The sequence below is a fragment of the Lissotriton vulgaris genome, chromosome 6 (genome assembly GCF_964263255.1).
Source record: "Lissotriton vulgaris chromosome 6, aLisVul1.2, whole genome shotgun sequence".
Classification (NCBI taxonomy): domain Eukaryota; kingdom Metazoa; phylum Chordata; class Amphibia; order Caudata; family Salamandridae; genus Lissotriton; species Lissotriton vulgaris.
In genome coordinates this window covers 1,805,565,781-1,805,589,281 of record NC_141694.1, presented here as the reverse complement: position 1 = coordinate 1,805,589,281, position 23,501 = coordinate 1,805,565,781, and the positions used below count along the sequence as shown (strand labels likewise).

Genomic DNA, 23,501 nt, shown 5'->3' with positions numbered 1-23,501 from the left:
AAAAAATAAAGCTTTTGAACTTGCACATAGACTCTGTGGTATATTTGGATTGTCTGTGGTGTTGTGGACTTACATGAGTGAGTGAGCGAAAGGGTCTTATCTTCTGGATTGTGTAATAAAATCATTGGGTATCTTCGCGTGGGGGGTCTGGACAAATGACTAATGACTGAGACTCTGTAGCTAGTCGGTCAGTGAATTGTGGGTTCTGAGTTCTGTGACTGAGGTGTAAATAAGGTCCAACCTCCCATCACCATCACCTATTTAATTGTGCATAGTTCTGTATGTGGCTGTGCAGAATACCATAACAGTAGTAGTAGTATGTACTACTACCCTAACAAAAAATACTAGGGAAACATCTGTTTGTGTTGTAATTTGGCAGCGATTAGAATAGCATTAAATGAAGACATCTTGCTTTTAAGGATTACCTTGTCCGTTTTGCGGAATCCATTTTGTATTCTATTGGCCATTTTGTTTACCATGTGCTTGCCATGTGCTATGTCCTACCTTCCTGTTAACTGCTCCTGAAATCTGCCTAGAGACAAGATATATTTAGTCTCTCCTGCTTCGCACATGCTCAGTTGAGCTTACAGCTGTCCCCAAATTGTCACTGTCAGGATGTGACCACCAGAATTAGTAACTGCTTAGCCCCTCCCACTTGTTGATTGTACATTCTCTGTATGACCTTATATGTACCTAAAACCAGCATTTGTACTTGTACCACCTTCCTTTGAGCCCATGTGTGGGTATAAAAGGACCAAGCTCCTTCCAGTCAGTGTGCTACGTCTGTGAATGTAGTTGCACCTCATGAGGTTTAATAAACTCTGTATTTTCTATTCCAGTTTCTGTGCCAACTTCTTCCTATTGGTCTGAGGACTCTGTGCAGAGAAGGGCAAATCCCTTGCACTGGTAGGCCTTGCTGAGGCTCACCACCACAGTTGCACATTTTGTTGGTGGGAATTGTCAAAGCCTAGAGATTAAAGAGGACAACACAAAGGACAGGAGTGGACCCAGTGTCTACAGCTGTTCTATCACAGCTTTATTCAAAAGAATACCTTAACTAAAGAGTGGCCAACAGGGCAAGCTAGCTTAGCTACAGACAGTCTAATAGTAGTAGCACAAAGAGTCATAGCAGAGCCAGTTGGAAAGATCTGAAAGGCAGGGATACCCAAAAGTTGGAAACCAGTTAATGAAGATCAAAAAAGCTTCTGTTAAAAATTTAATTAGGAGGAAGCTTAATTAATAGTTTGGAAAAAATAAGGTGCGTTGAAAGTTAGGGAAATAGACGGCCAGATTCATCAAGCCGAAAACAGCTCACAAAGGGCCAGATTCTGAGAATCTGGCCCTCTGCGAGCGCTATTTTTGCATTTGGGATTCATCATCCCAAATGCAAAAATCGCATTTTTAGAAATCGCATATTTGCGAATAATTGCATTTAAGGAATCTCAATTAGAGATTCCTTAATTGCAGTTCAAGAAGCATTTAAAAATTGCGAAATCGCTATATTTGGCCGCTATTTACCGCGAAGTCTGACTTCGTGGTAAATAGCGAAAACTGAGAAAAATGCACTTTTGTGCATTTTTCTCAGTTGTATATTACACACACACATGTCCTTTGGACATGTGTGTGCGCAACATCAGTCTACATTTTCATTTCAGGGGTGCTACAGGGTGTCCTTTGGACACCCCTGGCACCCTTGAAATCGCATCCTTATTTGCGATTAGCAAATTGCTACTCGCAAATAAGGAATGTGTAGGAATCGCTATTTATTTAGCGATTCCTACATGAATCCCGTTTTGCAAGTCCTTAATAGCGATTCCTTAATAATCGCTATTAAGGACAGGACAATGATGAATCTAGATGATAATTGTTAATAATATAAGCACTGTGAGACTTACTGGGGCCAGCAGCAGGATCCTCGCTAGAGGAGCGCTCCTCTGGCGGTTGTTGTCCCGCCAACTCGGACCCCGTCTTCTTGCCCCTGTGTGCTGATCATGTAAGAAAAAATGAAGAAAGGGAGAAACATTGAATGCTGTGAAACGAAAAATCATTAAAAAAAAACTTCAAGCATTTTAGGAAACAACAAATTCAATAAAATATACCTATCTAAATGACTACTGGCTTGCAGGATTCACAGGCCGTCTACTTATATGAACACTAATTAGATGTTCCTTATTTATTCTGATTGCAGAATACTAACTAACGAAGCCAGTACCACCTGACCTACACCACCTATTCTAGATGGGCCAATTGTTCAGTAAGTCGGCATTTCCATTTTATTTTTGCCAGCAAAAAATGCATTGATGCGATGGAGGACACATGCATAAATTTGTGCAGACACCAAATTGTTGGTTGGTTGCGTCGTATGATGTTCTGCTACTGACTCAGTGACAATGCTTTTGCTAGGACTACCACTCACTAAACAAACTACAAAAAGGTTCTTTGGAGGACTGGGGTAAGAAGCATTTAGTGACAGAGGAGGCGTCACGCAGACCGTAAAAAAATATGAACTGATACTAAGTAAACCTATTATCCATCTACCATTATTTCACTGAAGGACAATGGAAGGACTAGACTCTAGCAATAACTAACTTCAGTTCTCTAAAGTAAATGTAACATCAATAATCAGCCCAAGCTAGCGCAAAGTTACAAACAAGTAAGCTACTCACCAAGCCCCACAACCTCGACACCTAGCAGGTCCAGCAGGTCCTGCTCTCAGTCCAGGATGTCGGACCACCGGTGGGCCAGCTGCTGGTGGATGTACCTTCGCCCTCTGGCAGTGACGCTCCTGGGTAAGGTACCCGGAGCCTGGCCTGTGCCAAGGTGAAGGGGAGGTGGCGCTGGATGAAAAAAAAACACCTCTGCCGCCCAAAAAAGTTGTTGGGCCTTCACCCATGCAGGGCTTATTCTGCCGCAAGGCAGCCAGCTCTTGTGCGCAGGTGCCTTTCCCTTGGAGCCGGTACTGCTGCCCTTGGCCATGGTTCTGGGGTGGAGGCAAAAAAGAAAAGAAGGAAAAAGGAAAGTTAGGGGGAGAAGTAGAAGTTTGAATAAAGAAGTAAAATAAAACAGTAGAAAAGTAACAAAAACACAGTGAAAGTAGAAATAAATCACAAAATATAAACTTAGGGACAGAGAGACAGAGATGATAAATAAAAAAAGTGAGAAAAACAGTGAAAATAAGCAAAGATTGCAAAGATTAAAGCTGGATAGAAAACTAGGCCCAGAACCATAGCACCACGTGGGTAAGTTTGCCCGATATTTCTCGCTAACACGCTCTTGTCATCACTAACAAGTGTTAGCGAGAAATATCGGGCAAACTTACCCGTAGCGTTTCCAAACATGACATGCACAACATGAACACGTTATACACGACCCAGAACAGGAAATAAAGCAACGCGAGTGGGCGGGACAATTGAAAAACAAGATGGCCACGCCCATAGCCCACCGCATGGGTAAGTTTGCGAGCTACAATACCCCGAGCACATAGACAGCACCCCAAACATGCACAACGCACTCCTGAGCAAGAAAAACACCTCACAAATGGCTCCGACAAGCTACTACGCACGCTGGTGAAGCTACGCGAAGCTCGCGTAGTGCAAGAACATATTTGCGTAGCTTTGCGTAGCGCGACTATGTGTATTTCGCTCACCCCTACTAACGATTGATGATGGATTGTACCCAGATCAGTTGACGGGGGCTAACTGTTTGATTTGTTCAAACGCTCCATCCATCATCCCCTTTGGTATCGCTCTGTGGTAAAGTACATCAGGGCCCGCATAGAGCCCCCATTTTAGAATGCATATTCTAGCTTGGCAGCTCTTCATATAGTGACGTTTTACCATAACTTTACACTCACGCAATAATGTACTGAGAAAACCCTGTACATGAGGCCTATTTCTTCAATTCCTTGTATACACTGCTGCCATGCAGTCTATATACTGTGTCCAAGACTCAGCACACAGAACACAATGCTCTTATATCATGACTGTAAGTTGGAGCTAACTCAGTTGCCACAGACATATCATCACCTTGGCTCTGCACCTCTGACACAGTGCTATATGAACAATGCTTTCATTATTAAACTGCCTCTGCCCTATAATCAGCAGAGTAGCACTTCTGCTGGGTTTATCCTGGAGCGTGGTGTACAGTTGCGGCCTGTGGTGGGAGTGCCCCAGGCGCTGATGTGGGCCGGAGGAGGGGCAGAGTGGGGGTGGTAGTAAACTACAGATTATGGCTGATTACAGGTAAGTAAACATATAAATAAATAAATTAAATGAATTTTGTTGTGTATTTTTGTTGCTTTACATCAAAAAGATGCAGCGTTGACCCTGACTCAGATTAAGGCTCAGGAAGAAAAACAGACAAGACCACCTCTGCTAACCTGTGGAAGAAAGAAGCCACCTTAAGGACAAAAGTACGGTCCATACTCAACACCACCCTATTATCCATACAATTCAAAAACGAGACAGACTTCAAGAATGAACCCATTCACCAATGTGGCTGGCTGAGGAAACAGCCACCAAAAAGGCCACCTTCAAGGTCAGAAACTTCAAGTCCACAGAATCCTGAGGCTGGAATGCAGTAGCAGCTGGCACGGATCAGATCTGGTGGGGGGACGTAAAGATGAAACAAAGAAAACGTATCTCCTGGCATCTCTCCATATTGTCCCTCGTCGTCCTCGTCCATCTGCTCCAATGCAGTGTTGTGATTGGTCAGCGTGCCATGGTTCGGCGGTCAGATGGGGAATGGGGGCGCCGGCATGTTTTCCATGCAGGCTTTAATGCAACCTGCATGGAGAACATGCAAAGTGAACATGACTGTTTGACAGGCCTGAGGGGGTCATCAAACATTCATGTGCACATTACAGAGTGCCACAACTCCTTTCTCTCCTCTGAGAGCAGAGCATCCCCACCCCAAAAAGATGCAGCAACAAATAAAATGATAACGTCCAGTTATGATGATTCTATTTTTTCTTCATTTCCACAGCTAAAAGCAGTGGAGCAACACTCCTCCGCCTCAGCGAAGAAGAGACCACTGCTCAAACAGACACTCCTGCAACACCTTCAAAACCATAGGGAGATCCCACGGAGGGGCAGACAACATAGGCCTTGAACACCTCAATGCCACAGATTTCAACAAATGAGAAACCAGAGGTTCCACCAAATCAAAAAGAGGACACCTGAAAGCCTGTAGAGTAGCCCATTGAGCACAGAGCGTAGAATGCACCAAACTCAGGTCAAAGCCATCCAATATGAAATCCAGAACGCTGACAGGATCCCCCACCTCAACAAAGAATCCCTTCCGCTGTCACCAAACTGAAAAGTTACACCAGTGCCTGGCATAAGCATGCAAAGCAAAAGTATGTCTAGACTGTTGAATCAGCCCGGCCACCAACTAGATATACCCCCTACTTCATTGTTCAAGAACCAAGCCTGAAGATGCATTGTCTGGAACATCAGGAATGGAATTTGTGGACCCAACAATGGATAAGTATGATATTGGATCACCCAACATGGGTAAACAACAAACTCCAACAACAGGAGAAACTTCTCTTCACTTCCAGCCATTGCCATCTTACTAGCTATTGCCATAGTTTTCATCACAGCTGCTACCATTGGCGCTAACTCGGCGACCAAGGAACCATAGGCTGCCCGCTGCTTTCTCCAGCCACCCCAGCTCTAGCCAACTCAGCCGCCACCACCAGCCATTCAGCAATCACTGCAAACGACTGCTACCGCTACTGCAGCCAGTGTAGCCATTGTAGCCACCGCAGCCACTGCTTCACCTTAATTAGGGGAGGAAACCAAACAATTGTTGCACCCTGCACAGCCTCATTGAACCACGATCCCCAGATGATCTTTCTGGGCATTTAGAACACTCTAAGTAGCCCAAACAGATGGGTCAGTGGGGGTGTGTGAGTGTCATGGCTACGCGTTGCGGCTCTAGGGTCACCTCTTCACCACACTATGTATCTATCTGTGAGCGTTCTTTCTCTCTATGTGGAAAGATGCACTGTGTATTTCCTTTGGCACGCTATTGGTGGGCTTGTACTCAATTCCGTTACAGACATATGTTGTTATAATTTTATAGCTGATATTATAACTATAGAGTGTGTCCAGAACTGTATTGTGATATGCATATTGTGTCTAGAAGTAATGAAGTTGTTCACCTGAAGAAATGCCAAACAAAACACATTGCAAGCCCTAAAGAACACAACCAGAGTGTCACGAAAGAAATACACAATTGAATGTTTCCTTTAATTTATCATTGTATATTACTCGGGACCTAACATTGCTGTGCTGCCTCTTTTCTCATATCAATAACTGGTATGACACATTCCTTGCTGAGACGCATTTCACAGAAACTTCCAGCACGTGCCTGGGTGGCTCCGTACTATAAAAGGAGCCACGCCAGTTGCACCGCACTCGTTATTCTGTCCGTCTCTCCTGCTGGCAGCTGCTAGTTCCTCCCGTTCCTCCCAGATTCGAGGTCAACCGCCCTAGCCGTTAGGCCAACTCCTCTCCCCTAAGTTGAAGTAAAATTCACACAGCAACAATATTTTTAAAGTTTATTATCACACATTCCCCTGGGGATTTCTTTGCACGGTTGTCAATCCAAGGGGACCTTCTAATGGAGATGATTTCTGCAGATAGATCATATGTCTACTGCAAGTTCTTTTTGTGACAGTAAGCAGACTTAATTTTTAAAGCAAAATGGTCTTTCATCTGTAATTGTGCCTGCATGGGAACATCCTCTAAGACAATAACATAAGGGGTTCATTCTGGAGGGAAGCTGGAGATAGACACTGGTAATGGATTTTTAGGGCTGATGAAGAGCAGTACTCTCCCTAATAACAACCTGTTAATTTCTTCCTAGAAATGAAATATTCATAGTATTTACACGTTGTGCTTCAGGTGCAGTTTACACAGTTGGTGCCCAGTTCTCTGGGTGCAAGGGTGAAATAAGGTTGCTCTTGTGGGGCTTACTAGTATCAAAACTTTAGAATCATTTTTTAATTTAGTGTCCATCAATTGTAACTTTTGTAGGAGAACTGTGCAAAACCCTTTGAGGGATTCCTCTACTTTTTCAAAACATTTGAACCAGTATTCTTTTAATCTAGACTCAAAGGCTGCCAAATCCATTGAAGTAATGTTCCCCAAATTTCTAACTTGCATTGTGCAGCAATTTGTGGTATTGGCCTACAACGTTTCTAGGTTTTGGCACCATGGAAGTACAAAAGAGACTTTTCTTTTTAAGTGAGAATGTGTTAGGTAATTTGGTGGTTGCTGCTGCGAGTATTACACAAGGGTTCCATCTATTAATTATTTGACCCGCCCCCCTTCTTCATTCCTGGAGTTTTCTATATAAATGCCTGGACTTTTGGTATCCCCATGCACTCTGTGCTGTGACTTGTGATTGTAACTTGTGGCTCGACAGACAGTTAATATAATTGTTTTTAACAGTGTCTACCCTAACCTCCTCCAACTGAATTCAGTGTTAATAGCCCACATCACAGAAGTCAGATAATCAGTAATTGACTGTTGTTATTTGTTGATGTTTTCTTCTCAGGGAATGAATTGATGTTCCTCTTACCCATGAGTGATGAATCCTTTAATCAGGAACAAGTAGACTAAAAAAGGAAAGAGTTACCTTTGAATTTGACATGTTTTGCTCTTATCAGAGCTCTTCAGAGAGGCTCCTTTGATTTGTTATCATGGGTAATATTTTTTTAGTGTTGCCCCCTCATGACACCTGGAAATAAATACAAACTCTCAAGGTATGGGGATTTTTTTTTTTTACAGACTCCTGCTTTGGGAGTTTGTTTCTAAAGTTTGGTGGATGGCATCAAAAACGATAGCGGACATTTACTAAACTATTTGTACATTGACTGTGATGATGGTCCCTTTCAACGTACGGAGGTGACTGCATGGTGAACGGTCATCAATAAATTTGGGAGACAACAGACTATCAGGATGGCAGAGGTAATGCACTCCACTAACCAAGACTGATAGAGTTCTGTTCTTCAGAATTACAACCATGCCAAAAATATTCCCTCCCAGGCATGTGAGTCCAACAATGAAAGCAAGTTCAGCAAAACCCAGAGAAGTGTGAAGGTGCTCCACACATTTCTACATTATTCTGCATAAAGCTTTCTAAAAGGATATTAGTGGGTAAGTTTGTATGTAACAGTTCTTCTTTCCACTTCTCCATCTTTCCTCTAAACCTAATGAGCTCATAATCCATTCCCTATCTTAATGAGATATAACTTCGATATCACTGTCTGTGGACCTTGACAACGGGCCTCAGTAACAGGCTGTAGGAAGACCTGACCAGATGAAGAATGCCATAATGTAGGTTCATTACAGCTCAATGATGAACCTGTCATTTGAAATGCCCATTTGTGAGTGGCTGCCACCTGTTTAAAACAGTGATATTAATATTGGCAAATATTAAAATTAAAATGAGTGTTAAGCTGACTGTATTCTGTGAAACATGGGTCTCTGATCACTAGCTCATGCAAAGTTGTGAACTTTTTTCTATGTAAAATAACTGTAGCAAGGTTTATTGATTTACGCATGTTGTGCAGGTCCCAAAAAAGAATACGATGTATGTAATCCCCATGTGCAATTGACAGCACCCCTCTTGAATAGTTGGGCATTCTGCACTATCAATCTTTGACCAAAATTTTAGGCCATGTGATGGGAGGAAGGGTTGGAGAAAGAGACATTGGTCTCTTCTCTTCCTTTTCGAATACTTGCTGTCTAGGGTGCAATCAGTCATTTAAGATGAGTCTCTCTGAAAACCCGTGTGAGAAGTTTACCTGGTATATGCTGTCCACTAGTTATAGTGGGTATCTTGTACCAGTCCAAACAACTCTTATTGATGATAGGTTAAAAACAACCTTTATTGAAAGCTATGCTAGCGGTAGCTATGGAGAGCAGCCTTCAAGCTAAGTCTTGAAGTAATGTAAAACGGCTTGTTTTATCAGTCTATAATATCTTGAATGACCAAATGAAAAGAGATACACACAAGGTATATATTTAAAATATATGTATTTATTCTAAAACATATACCCATACAAGGCAAATGTCAACAGTAAATTGCACAGCCTACGATAGGCCCCATGGAGGACCAAACCATATGCTAAAATAGTGGTATAAGAACCATGATTTGACTAGACACAAGGCCTAGAGCCTGTAGAATCGATGGGTCCCTTCGGAACCACCCAAGGTAGTCACATAGAGGACCCACGGGGGACGCGTGCAGTGTGGGAACACAGCCGCAAGCGCTGTTAGCTTCTATGGGGAAATTCGCAGTTGGAATTTTAAAATTTAAGGATACTTAGAAGTTAGCTAGGACAAAACACTTTTGGACTTAGAGATGCCTAGGGCCAACACCCACGGGTGCACCAGAGTACTCTAGTTGCCTAACCCAGGGGAGCCGGGTGCATGGGTGTCAAATGGTGTCAGTCGCTTTGTCACTTTCAATGGGAGCTGGCAAAGATGTGCTGCTGCAGGGAAGATGCAAAGTGTCCAAAGAGATCCAAGCCAGGATCGGAGTTGAGAAGAACCTCAAAGCAGAGGGGACAGAGTCTGGGTCACTAGCCAGTGACCAGGGGCACGATAGTTGAATGCCCCCTGATGTCGGTGCTTCAGGTGAGATGAGGGGAAGCTTGAATCTTGAGCCACGAGGACCAGGAGGCATTGAGGACAACCAAAAGCTGAATTCAAGCTTTCCCACAAAGGATGTCGAATGTTACAGTGGTGGTGCCCCTATTGGACACAACAAGCCTTGGCAACAGCAACCCACGCAGGAAGAGAACAATGGCTTCGGTGCGGACCAGCAAGGTCAGAGGAACTCACCCAGCAAAGGCAAGTGAGGGCATGTTGGGAACAACCAGGAAAGCCTAAAGAAAGTCAGAGTTTCCTTCTCGGGGACCCACAAGTTGACGGACAAAGGATTGTGAAGGTAACTTAAGCTGAAGCACAAATGGTGGCCCACAGGTCACTCGGAATGGGTAGGCCAGCAATTTTCAGTGGATTCTCTGCTCAGGGGCAGGGCAACAAATAACCTAAAGCACAGCCTCAGGAGACATCGAGAAGCTGATGCACTTTCTAATGTGCACTGTGTCCAGGTGTTACGGTTCCGCATCACCCACTTGGGCTACAGGTCTCCGCTTTGCATTGGACTCAGGTCGGCCTCAGTAAAGTCTGGAAATCTACCTCTGGTGTTGCAAAGTCTTTGGCTTCCGGTGAGAGCTTTGTGGATGCAGACCGGACAGTTATGTTATGTTATGTTAATGGGTGACTTATATAGCGCACGGCTACTCCAACGAGTGTCCCGGTGCTTTCTGACCCATTACTGAAAAAGGAGAAGGATAACAAAAACATAACAGAATTACTGATTAAAAAGCCAAGTTTTCAGGGCCTTTCTAAAGGCAAACAGATTGGGAATGCGGCGGAGATCAACGGGAAGGGAGTTCCATAGTTTGGGGGCGAGATGTTTAAAGGAACGTCCACCAATTCTGACTTTCTTAATGGGAGGCACCATTGCCAGGCCAAGATTTTCCGACCGGAGAGATCTGGTGGGCTTGTAGAAAGAAAGCCGTTTCTGAATGTAGGAGGCCCCTACCAAATGGAGTGCCTTATGGGCCAGTGTAAGAGCTTTGAATATGATTCGCTTCTTAATCGGAAGCCAGTGCAGGGAGGAAAGCAACTCAGATGATCTGGCTTGCCGGGGTAGGCCGAAGATGGCTCTAGCCGCAGAATTTTGTACAACCTGGAGTTTGTGCAAGAGATAATCCGGCAAACCCATGTGGAGGATATTTGAATAGTCAAGCCTGGAACAAATCAGAGCTTGTACTGTCAGCTTCCTATGGGCTAAAGGGAGCAAAGGAAGGAATTTACGAATCATTTTTAGCAGACCAAAACAGGTACCCGTGAGACCTGTGATCTGTGTTTTCAAAGCAAGGGTGTTATCAATTTTGACCCCAAGGTTTTTAGCGACCAAAGAGGAGGAGGAAGGGGGGGACATGCAAACCGGCCACCATTCCTGCCAGGGCGGTTCTGCCAGACAGCCGAAGAGGAGCACCTCAGATTTATCAGGGTTGCACTTGAGGCTGCTTCGCTGAAACCAGTTGAAGACAGCCCCAAGGCAACCACGGATGCTCTCCCCGTCGAACTCCATGCCCTTCTTGCAGGTGAAGAGGAACTGGGTGTCGTCAGCGTATGATATGATCTGGGCACCCATTGACTCCGCCAGTACCGCCAATGGAGTCATGAAGATGTTAAAAAGGGTCGGGCTCAGCACCGACCCTTGTGGGACTCCGACATCCATAGGCGGCACCTCGGCGGAGTACGGGGGGGCCCAGACCACTTGTCGACGACCCGCTAGGTAAGATCTCAGCCAGCTCAACACCGTCCCTCTGAGACCGATCTCGTGAAGTCTTCTCAAGAGGGCCTCATGCGGGACGGTGTCGAAGGCCGCCGACAGATCCAACATCACCAGCATTGCTCTTCCACCTGCGTCGAGAACTTCCTTAATGGCTTCGTTAACTTCCAAAAGAGCGGTCTCAGTACTCAAGTTGGAGCGGAAGCCAGATTGGGTAGAGTGGAGTAACCCATGGTCTTCAAGGAAGGAAGAAAGCACAGAGTGAACGTGCTTCTCGACGATCTTGGCCAAACTGGGCAGGAGAGATATGGGCCTATAGTTAGCATGTATCTCTGGATCAAGGCCTGTTTTTTTTAGAAGGGGAACGACCATTGCCTTCTTCCAGGCCAGCGGAACCGTCCGCAGGACAAAGAAAGGTTCAAAACAGGAGAGATTAAGGAATTCAGAGTCATGGCATTCCTGGCTAAAAAGCTCGCCGGACACGGGTCAAGCGGGGAGCCAGATTTAATCTTGAGTAGAAGATCCAGAGAATTAGATTCCAGTAAAGGAGGAAACTCCGATAGAATGGGGCAGGAATCAGGAGATAAGGACGTCAGATTGGAGTCATGCAATGATGCAATTGGGGCAGCTGGTGGAAAAGATTCTTGAATCAATTTGATTTTAGTATTAAAGAAAATGGCCAGCTCCTTTACCCAAGGTTCGGAGAACTTGTGCTGGACTATGCTAGATTTAGGAGAGATAAACTCTTTGACAATGGTAAAAATTTCTTTACTGGAATTTGACGCAGACTCAATTCTATCTGAAAAAAAGTTCTTTTTGGCCTCAAGAATGTCAGAGTGGTAAGATTTAATAGATAGTTTATAGGCAGACTTAGCTTCTTGATCATAATGCTTCCGCCAGAGTCTTTCGGCTACCTTACAGTTACGCCGTGCCAGAGCAAGTGATTTAGAAAACCAAGGGGCCGAGCTACGCTTGACAGATGAAGAGGGTGTAGAAAGAGGCGCAAGATCATCAAGCCTTTCAGTTAACCATTCCTGGAAGGTTTCAAGGTCCCTCTCCAGATGGCCGGATAGGATACAGGGATATTCCTGAAGCGTTTGAGCCAGATTCTCAGGAGTAATTTTATGCAGGGGTCTTCTGGGGTGCCTGAGGTGGTCTGAATTAGTATAAGATGTTTTACTTCTGCCCTGAATTAAAAAACTGATCAAAGAGTGGTCAGACCAGAGAACAGGGGTGGTATGGGACATAATAAGGGGAAAGGTGGAGAACACTTGGTCAAGCGTGTGACCCTTGTCATGAGTCGCACTTGGGATGTAAGGAATTATACCAAGAGGAGCAGTGATGTCCTTGATTTTAACCGTTTCACTGTCCAACTCAACGTCCATATGGATGCTAAAATCCCCTAACATTATGCAGTTTTCCACCTTCAAGCAAAGAGCAGTGATAACAGATTGAAGGTCATCGAAGAAGGAACCCCGCAGACCCAGAGGTCTATAGACAAGAGGCCTGTAAAAGATTGATGCGGGGAGAGTGCAATGGAAAAGGCGAGGGATTCGCAGCCAGGAATAGGCAGAGATGGAATAACTGTGCAGGCAAAAGATCTTAGAACTGCAAGTGCAACACCACCACCTTTTCCCACTGTCCTATCCTGTCTATAAACAATATAATCTGGCGGAAAGGCTGCCGCGATGTCAGGATTAGACGACTCGCAGAGCCATGTTTCTGTGAGCAAGAGACAGAGTGGTTTCTCCGAGGTAAGTAGCTCAAAGATGTCCAAAGCGTGCCTATGTAATGAACGGGTGTTAAGCAATAAGCACTTAAACTGTTTGGACGGGAATGGACGGGAACCCTCAGAAGCCCGGTAAATGTTAGGATACCAACCACATCCTGGGCAGCAGCATTTACCTTTAAATCGGCCAGGAAAGACATACCGACAGGTAGCGGTATTAAGGTTAAAAGATAGTAGATCCGCTGCAGAGTAAGTAAGCCTATGTCCAGAGCCTGCCGCCGCGCTGTCCACTGCCGTGGCGCGGACGTGAGCAGACGGGCAGGACTCTGGCACGACTCCGGCGCAGATCCGGCGCGCCCGCTGATCGCGTCCGCTGCGCGGAGTCATCCCTGCCCGTTTTTATGACGCTGCAAATCGCGTCAGGAAGCCCAACCCTACCCAAGATGGCGGCCAAAAACCGGTGCCCTGCCCTCGGCGTCAATACTCAGCCGAGAGCAGGTCCGGTGCAAGAGGGGAGGGGGTGAGAAGGGGACTTGAAGCGCTACAAGCGCTGGGGGGTCAGAGCACAATAATACACAATAATAATCCCACCTTTTAAGCTCAGGTGAAACGAAGTGCAAAATGCAAGATGCAAAATTTAAAATCAGTTAAAACAAAGAGGAAAGGCAAGAGTCCTCCCGGCTTCCGCCTCAGGAGGGGGAAAAGCGTGCAGAATCAGAATTACCTGCACTCGCCCTCTCGTCCCTTTTATGACGCTGCAAATCGCGTCAGGAAGCCCAACCCTACCCAAGATGGCGGCCAAAAACCGGTGCCCTGCCCTCGGCGTCAATACTCAGCCGAGAGCAGGTCCGGTGCAAGAGGGGAGGGGGTGAGAAGGGGACTTGAAGCGCTACAAGCGCTGGGGGAGTCAGAGCACAATAATACACAATAATAATCCCACCTTTTAAGCTCAGGTGAAACGAAGTGCAAAATGCTAGATGCAAAATTTAAAATCAGTTAAAACAAAGAGGAAAGGCAAGAGACCTCCCGGCTTCCGCCTCAGGAGGGGGAAAAGCGTGCAGAATCAGAATTACCTGCACTCGCCCTCTCGTCCCTTTTATGACGCTGCAAATCGCGTCAGAAAGCCCAATCCTACCCAAAATGGCGGCCAAAAACCGGTGCCCTGCCCTCGGAGTCAATACTCAGCCGAGAGCAGGTCCGGTGCAAGAGGGGAGGGGGTGAGAAGGGGACTTGAAGCGCTACAAGCGCTGGGGGGTCAGAGCACAATAATACACAATAATAATCCCACCTTTTAAGCTCAGGTGAAATGAAGTGCAAAATGCAAGATGCAAAATTTAAAATCAGTTAAAACAAAGAGGAAAGGCAAGAGACCTCCCGGCTTCCGCCTCAGGAGGGGGAAAAGCGTGCAGAATCAGAATTACCTGCACTCGCCCTCTCGTCCCTTTTAAGATGCGTTGTTGGTGCCTGACAAGCAGGGGAGTAACTCCTTTACTCCAAGGGGGATTCTTCAGGCATCTGGCATTGAACAGATCATGGAAGGTCCAGTATTCACTTTCAGAGTTTGTCCAGGGATATCTAAAGTTCTGGTTACAGAGGTTCCTTCTTTATACCCAAGGAAGGGGTTGGACTAACTAAGGGGACCCAACTTTGGGAGGGTTTGAAAAGAGCAGTGACTACACATATTTCCTTTGTCCAGTTTCACACCAGAGCAGGGGCTGGTAGTCCCTGCAACCGGTTTGAACAGGGCAATGCACAGGGACACCAAATGTGCCCCCAGTGCAGGACTTCAAAGCACTCTTGGAGTGCTCCCACCCAGCCCCAATACACATCAGCCTGTCTGGGAGGTGGTTACATCTCCCTTAGACAGGAAACCTATTATCCAGGCCTCCCCTGCCGGAGTTTCGGTGAGCAGTAGGAGGAAAGACTTGTGTCTGTGGCTGCAGAATCCATTTTGGAGACAGGATAATGAATATTTAATATTATTTTCATAGTGTTTCCCTATGTGGCTGCCACCTTCCAAACGGTGAAAATAGCTTGTTAGTGCTATTTGCAGTAAGGCCATGATAATGTTACATTTCTACATGTCCTTCATTTAACTACCATGTAACCTGCCTTGCGGGCTACACGGCCTACATAAAGGTGACTTATTAATACTAAAAAAGAAGGGGTTCTCCTTACAAAAGGGACTATTTTGACAGGATGGGCTGCAGTTTTTAAAACTTGAGTAGCCAGGCTACGGTGGTAAGCCTGACGTCATGTTTGCATGATCACACTACTGGATGGTAAAGTAGTTCTGCTTTCCATTTTACTTTCCATGCCATGGGAAAATTGTGGGCTACACAAACTATTGCCTTTCAGGAGAGTTAAATATGCAAATGAGGGGTTAGCCAATTTGACACTTTTTGTGGGTCAGAACATAAGCTCTGGACAGGTGTATCCCAGTGTGCAGATTCTAAAAACTATCATTAAAATAAAACACTAGAAAAGGGATTGGCACTCTAAAAGAGGCTTTTTCTCATACACATGACAAGACAAATAGTTTGGATTGTGTTAACATTTATTATCATCAGGTATAGCCACTGAAAATGTTGCGTTTTGGTGTCTCAGTTTTCTAACAATTTCCTTATTCAGTTTGGTGTTACATAATGAATACATGCATTACAGAATACATCTAATACAATAGAATACCCTTTACAGCTATATATTCATTGAATTAAACTGAAAGAAACTTTTCAACATATTTTTTAATCAAATTAAGAAAAATGAAGAACATAGAAATGAATAACAAATATTTTAATGCAGTAATTTGAATTAGCAGTTTGTTTCAGCAATTGCAGAACAACTCGTGTGTATTCAATGCATTGATTCAATAGCTCACTAATATGCAAATTTATGTGTAAGTTTACTGGAATGTAGCTAATAGGGATTTGATGAAATCTCTTTATTTGCCTTGATTTTCTAATTCCGGTACAGCAAAGACCTGTACTTCACAAAGCGTGAGGCACTCCTTTCTGCCTTTTATAATGACGTTCACATAACGGCCCACCATTCCATAGCAATGAAAGGCCTGGGTAGCACCAGCTGCGATACTGGAAATGTGGCCGCACCTGGGGAACCAATAAAAAGGCAAATCCGAATTAACTCATTTTTTAAACAATCTGCCTTCCTGTGTTTCATTAATTTATCCAAAAGCTGTTTGAGGACAAGCATTGACAAAGAGATTAGGTTTGACTTTTGAATTGTTCATACAGAGAGACTCATGACATACATGCACACATAGAGCAGGCACACGAAAATAGTCTAACATATGTAAATCATTTTTTTCTTCAAATGACATCAGGGTCAAACTGTGACAATATATAGGCCCAGGCACCAAAATAAAATTGATCACCCATTAATGAATTAGATAGGTAAAGAATATGGCCCATGTTTCTAAATTGGGGCACTTTTGAACTTTTAAAGACACACTGTGTAAGTGTTTCGCAAGGTGTGCAAGATTGCATGGATTTGAGCTTACTACAGGCAATGTTTCATTTATCATCAGGGAAATCAACAGTAAAAATCGTCCCAGAAGATCGCAAAACAGGTCCACAAACAAAGAAACAAGCATTGGCAAGGTCAAAATGTCTATATTACAAGAATTGTGTATGGTAATGTGAAGCATTACAAGTAAATAGCATAACAATTAATATGTATTTGTGTAGAAGCAAAGGCTGTTGAAATAATTAACAGGTTTGGTTAAAAGGTCATGTGAAAGTTGCATTGTCAAGCCAGACCTAAAAATCCATGTAGGTTAAAGACTGCTCTCCTCCAATTTGTGGTGTTGCCAGAGTACCACAACATCAATTATTTAGTTATCTAAGACTATTTAATATCATTACAACAACAAAATGATTACAGCTATCTTGAGGGCAAGCAATTTTTTGTTGAAGCACACAACTTCTGTCCAATCAAAACATGCACTCCTGGCTCCCAACACATGGGAGGAGCCACAGCCCCTCACTAGTAATTCTCATATAATTGTCTGTTGACAGCAGCGTTGTCATGCTAGACCATAAAAACCAGCCCACACACTGACATGTCAGACCAACCCATTGGGCATTCCCTGATTGCCCTTTAGGCCAATATGACCCTAATTTACATACATTTGAAATTACACATACACAAGTACATTTACAGGGGTCAATGCACAGAGATCAATAGCCGTAAGTAACCCTATAAACCTAAATAACTATGCAGCTAAAGAAGTGCATCAGCAAAGCATTGCATGATGGACAGGGGAGACAAAGTAAGATACATCAGGGGAGTAGTGGGGTGTGCAGCAGTGCAGCAGAAGGTCAAAGCAGGTGAGGAGAAGGGGATGTACTGCAAAGCTTTGCTGGAGGGGCATCTGAGAGGAGAACTAAGTGGTGTGATCTAGAGTATCACGCAGCGATGTGCCTCAGGGGAGCACTGCAACTATTTTGTACCACATGTGCTGTGCATCAAAGGTCACTAGACTTCATGTAGGGATCACTGGGTTTTGTGCATCAGAGTAGCACTGAATAATGTGATTCAATGTGCTGTCGAAGCTCCTGGTGAATGTGTATTGGTGTTGAATTGTGATGTAAAATGTAGATACAAACTGATGAACAAGTTACTTACCTTCAGTAATATCTTTCCTAGTAGAGACTTTATCTAGCCGTAGATTCCTTTCCTTAAAATATTACCCAGGTGTCAGACTAAATCCAAAAAACATTTGCAGTGTCCATGCGCCCCTGTTGGTCGTGTCGGTCGGTTCTGCGTGGAATTGTCATCATCATCACCCATGAGGGAAGTTACATGTGCAGTGACTATATAATCGCCACTCCAGCATGCTGGCCTCAGTTCTTGTTCAAACACAGACCAAACTGAAAAGAAATTTGTAGTGTGCCAGTATGAAGTCCAAAAATATCTCCTAAGTGTTAGATACACAGTTAACAGAACAGGGAGGATGGGAGAACCGGTAAGGAATCTGCGGCTAGATAGTCTCTACCAGAAAGGTAAGTGACTTGCCTACTTCCCATTCACAACCAAATGGAAACAAAACTTTTGGTATGTATCATCCCAAAAGGCCCTTGTACAATAAAGAATCACAACATTTGTGATTCCCTATTCTGTGATGCATTTAAGGAATCACAAATTGCAATTCCTTAAATGCAATTCTTGAAAGTACCCAAGTTGTGCGATTTTGACTTTGAAAATCACAAATTACCACCAACTTCAAGTTGGTGGTAATTTGCGATTTCTTTTAAAAATGCACCTAGGGTATGTATGTGCGCCACATGTGCACACATGCTCATTTCAGGGGTGCAACAGGGTGTCCTTTTGACACCCTTGCACTCATGAAATTGCATTCGCAATTTGCGAGCACCTAATGGGTACTCGCAAATTGCGAATGTGTTCTAATTCATTCCTATGGGTCTCTAGGCCCATAGGAATGCATAGTAAGGTATCCCTTCACTGCAGATCGCAATTTGCCATTCACAATTAAGGGATACATAGGAAATCCAATTAATATTGCGATTCCTATATACATTGCCTTTTGCAAGTCCTTAATAGCGAATGGCTAAACTTTGCTAATAAGGACTCGCAAAACACTTGCTTGATACATCTGCTCCTAGTTCATCTTAAAACGACTTCTAGCCTCAGATTCCTTACCATAGAATAGATACCAAAGCATTCTCTTCCCAGAGGTGGGTCTGCTGACTGTTATATCAAAAAGTCCTAGAGGACTGAACGGGCAAAAGGCTCATCTGCCTGGACCTGACTGTCTAAGCTGTAATGTTTGAAAAACATGTGCATTGATGCCTACATGGCTGCTTGACAGACATCCAGAACAGGGACTCATCTTGCTAACGTAGTGGTTGCAACCTAAGATCTTGTTGAATGAACCTGCATGCTCTCATGGTGTTGCTTCTTGTCCATGGTGTAGAAAAGATGATCCATTCAGAGATGGTTCCTTTGTGAACTGCCTTGCCTTTCTTCATACTTGAAAGCCCACAAAGAATTGATTGTCCACCTGGGAGTCCTTGATATATTCAGTGAAAAATGATAGCACCCTTGTTGGGTGACGGTATGCGCAGATAATATTGCGGTTTACTCGATAAATATCGATGAGGCAATGATAGGGATTATTACGAAGGCCAGGATGTTGGGTTCAGTATCTGGATATAAACTGAATACTAATAAGATGCAAATTATTATGAATCATAAAACAAAGGATCAAATTCAAGGAGTGTGCAAAACTGCTACTTATCTTGGCGTAAAAAATTCTGCTTGTCCAGAAGAGATAGCTATGCTGAATTATGAACTACTGCTAAAAGACACAGCTACTGTTTTGAAAAAAATGGCATAAGGTTCTACTAAGTTTAATTGGTAGGATTAATTTAATCAAAATGAAAATTTTTCATAAATTCATCTACTTATTTAGAACTATTCCATTTCGTATTAGTAATGTTTTTTTTAAACGCCTAGATGGCATATTAAGCAGTTTCAAATGGGGCTCTAAAAAAGCACGCCGGGCTATTGGTTTAATTAAATTACCTTATGGAAAAGGCGGCCTTGACTTTCCTGATTTCAAAGCATACTTCTGGTCGACATTTATAGGACGTATTTGCAGTATGATACACCCCTATAAGGAACAATTTTTTTTTACTATGCATTTATGTTAGGAACTGATTCCAAAATGTTTTTATATCGTATACAGCTGGGCTACTAGGGGCAGGGGCGGGCGCCAGGGTCCTCGGCTCTTCTGCCGTACTTCCTCTCAAGGACCTTCTCCTTCACAGGTAGATTTGGCCTTGCAGCTGGTGACGTCGTCCTTGGGGCTGGGGTTCTCAGTTCGAGTCTCAGCAAGATCGCTCGACAGCATGTGCATTTTCATTTGTACTGTAAAGCATTGCGTTTGGATCCGAATGCATTCAAATGTTCTTGCATGCTTTTACATATGCTTACCAGTCATTGTGCCTTGCCTTGTCCTGTGTCTTTGTGCTGTGTGTATTCCCCGGACAGGGTGTCTTTGCACTCCATGTTGTCGTACGGTCCCAGTCTCTTTCACCTACGGTTCTGGGTCCGTCTCCGGGGCCGGTCTGGGGCACAGGCTGGCAACTGATTGCCCGCTCCTTCTTCTGTGTTCATTGTGCACTGTTGCATGTTTACCAGCCAGCTTAGCCTCCTTGTGTCGCTGTGGCCTAGTGGTTTTGGTCTCTGCCTTCCCCTTTGGTTTTGTTTTCGCTCCCTGGTTGTTCCTGTGGGGGTGGCTTCTTTTCTGCAAGTGCCTTTGGGTATGTGGCCCAGTGGACTATTGCATCCACTGTAGGGACCTGTGTACGGCCTCATGGCCTCTGGTTCTAATTCCGGCAGGGCCACTTGGCCTGTCCTCCTTCTGTGGTCATTGATTGGTGTTCCTTTTAGTTGGGTATCAATCCACATCTGTTCTTTTGCACCTTGAAGCCCTTGGGTGTTACGTGCTCTTTACTAATATGCATGTTATGTTGGTTGGGCCCTTGGCCCAGCGGAGCTCTTACTCATTGGTTCGTCTTGAGAATCTGGTGTCACAGGCTCATGCGGATGTGCCTTTGGTCATCCCAGTCTTGTGCAGGGTTCCTCCCAGCCCTTTTGAGGGTGGGGTTGTGGCCGTGGCGCCCATTCCATGACATCTCCCAGCTTCTGCCTTCTTGTGCTACTCTTCCCTTTGCCTCTGCCACTTCCTGCCTCTCTCACGGTGGGTGGCCGGATTGGTTCTCACGCCTTCTCCGGTTCCTGGGTCCTTCGCCCGGTGGTATTCGGTTCCCGGGCCAGTGTTGGGTCTGGGTTGTGGCACTATATAGTTCTTGCGGGCCCGGCAGGGGTCTCTTGGCCATGGTCTTCTATATGCTTCCAGACAAGTTGGTGTGTTGCAGATGCTCCTGCCTCTTGTTTCCTCTGGGGTCCTTCTGGCTCCTTGGCCCTTTGGTGCCTACTGCCGTCCTACCCCTTGCGCGCCTGCTCCTGTATGTACTCAGCTGTTTGCATGGTCGGGTCTGGTTAGGGTTAGTTCCTGGATGAGTGCGTTGCTGGTTCTTACTGGTGCTGTAAGCTGCCTGTGCTTCCTCTCTTTCAGAGGTTTTGTAGTACTTGACCTGGGTTGGCTTCTCCTTTTTGTGTCCTCTCATTTGGGTTGCCCTCTGTCCCTCTGGTGTTTTCGTCGGCCTTGACTCCACTGGGAGGTCTAATACATGCTTCTGGGGTGCATGGTTTTCCAAGGTGCTTTCGCTCATTGGTAGATCTTGTGCCTTTGGTGGCACCGGCTCTCGCTGGATGCTGGAACAGTTCCTACCATTACTGTCACTGTTGTCAGCCTTTTATTCTGTCTTTTGATGTGGCAGGGCCTGGCCTTCTACTCCCTTCTCATGTACTTCAGTTTTTTTGGCTCAGGGTTCTTGGTTTCATGCGTTTTGCTGGGTGTCCTCATCTTGGGTGGTGCTGACTGCTGTATTTGCTGCCCCTGTGCAGTTTGCCTTTTTCCTGATGGCGTGTAGAGTTCAGGTCCGCCGGTCTTCATGTGCCCCGTGCCTACTGTGTCTTATGTGTGGTGCGGGCTCTCCTCTTTTGCTTCGGCATGGTTGGGTCCCAGGCGGTTCGCTCACCTTCACCTTCTACAGTTCCTCTTCGGGGTCCTGGCAGGGTGTTCCAGTGGCCCTAGTTGGCTTGCTTACATCCCCTCAGGTTGCTCTTCTGCCAGGGTTACACCCTTCTTCCTTGCATGGTGTGTTGGTGCTTGGTGCCTCACCGACCTTGGTGTCCCCCTTCTCCATCCTGGCGGTTGCCCCCCTGTCCCCTTCTCTGCTCTGCTTTCCCGCTTGTTTTTTCTGACGCTCAGCCAGTTGGCATTGGGGGGTGGTAGTTGATGGTGGTGTTGCTGTGACCTGGTGTTTCAGGTCACAGTTGTTCCTCCTCGGATTTTGTGTTCATTTTCTGGTGTTTCCCCAGTTTGTTGTTCCTGGTCACTGGTTGAGGCTTCTGTTATGACCATGGCGCTGTTGCTCTATGGTGCGTCTTGTGTCTCTGGTGGCTCTGGCTCCCGCTGCACTTGGGTTCAATTCCTTCCACTGCTTCATAGTTGCTCATTGTATTGCACCCTTTTTTGTTCTTCACTGGGTTTCTCCCTGTTGCCTGTGTGGGGATTCTGTGCTTGCGTTCCTTCGGTACGGTTTTTGCTTCTCTGCTCTCTGCTGCAGGTGGTCTGCTTTTTTGGCTATCCAAAGGTCCTCTCTTGTCTCCCTTGAGTCATTGGCTTCTTGTCTTCTGCACAGTTTTTTCCTGCAACAGCCTGTCATTGCTTTGCCTGTTCCCCCCGGGGATCGTCCTTTGGTCCTTCATGCTTTTCATTCTGGTCCGTTCCATTTGGGCGACTTTGGGAGTGTCGTTTGCATGTCATCCTCTTGTTGCTTTTCTTCCCTGCCTACCTGGGACTTCCCCCTGACTGGTCATTCTCCTTATTGTCCTCGGCTGCCCCTCTTCAGGGTGGGGATGCAGCTCCGTTCCCTGGTTTGCCTTGGGCTCTGGTTATCTGCCTTGGCATACGGCCTCCCTTTGCCTGGTGGACATTTATTTTCTTGTTGCCCTTGCGGTTGCCTGGCGGGGCCATCTTCCTATGCTGGCATCTGCGCCCATTGGGTTCGGTCCGCTTCTTTGCCCGGCTGGCTCAGTCGGTTGAGCGTGTGACTCTTTCTCTCAGGGTTAGCATGAGACTCATATTCTCAGGGTTGTGTGTGTGTGCCCCTTTTTGGTTAGTATTGGCCTTCCTACTTCTGGGGGTCTCTCTTACCCCGGTCATTCGAGGTCGTTCCATTCAGTGTGTGTCTTCCTCCTGGGCTTCTCTCTAGGGGCCTCCTTGTTGGTACTTTGTGCTTCGGCTTCTTGGGCCTCCCACGTGTCTTCTTCTCCTGTTTCTTTGCATTTGGGAGTGGGTCTTCTGGGGATTTTGGCTCCGCCGTCCTTGCGACTGTTCACATGTTGTGTTTGTCCGCATTGTTTTTTCCTTGGGATCCTGGATGTTTCTTTGTTCGTCCAGTGCTTGGGTATATGCTCCTTTGTGACGAGGAAGCCGGATGAGGATGGTAATGACTTGGTTACTTACCGGTAATGTTCTTTACTCCGAGTCATAGTCTACCTCGTCACAGTCATGTTCCCTCCCGCCCACCCTTGGTGGTGGGAGGTGCATTGAACAAATGTATTGTCTTTTCTTTTGTTTCTGCTTTTGTATTTCAGGATGTTTCCTGTGTTGGTTCAACCCTTATAGGCCAGGTGACAGGTACTTCCTGTCAGGCAGCAATATTGGGTGAGGACCTTCTAAATTTATGGGTAAATGCTGTGTCTGGAA

At 45.3% G+C, this 23,501-nt stretch overlaps 1 protein-coding gene across 1 annotated transcript in view; it reads right to left on the bottom strand.

Moving 5' to 3' along the window:
* Positions 1-15,656: 15,656 nt before the first annotated feature.
* Positions 15,657-23,501, bottom strand: part of LOC147709543 (fucolectin-like) — a 247,264-nt gene continuing 239,419 nt past the window's right edge. Inside the window, exon 6 of the mRNA XM_086928080.1 lies at positions 15,657-16,224. Coding sequence (XP_086784206.1) covers positions 16,059-16,224 — 166 coding nt within the window. The 3' untranslated portion in view covers positions 15,657-16,058. The remainder of the gene's footprint in view (positions 16,225-23,501) is intronic.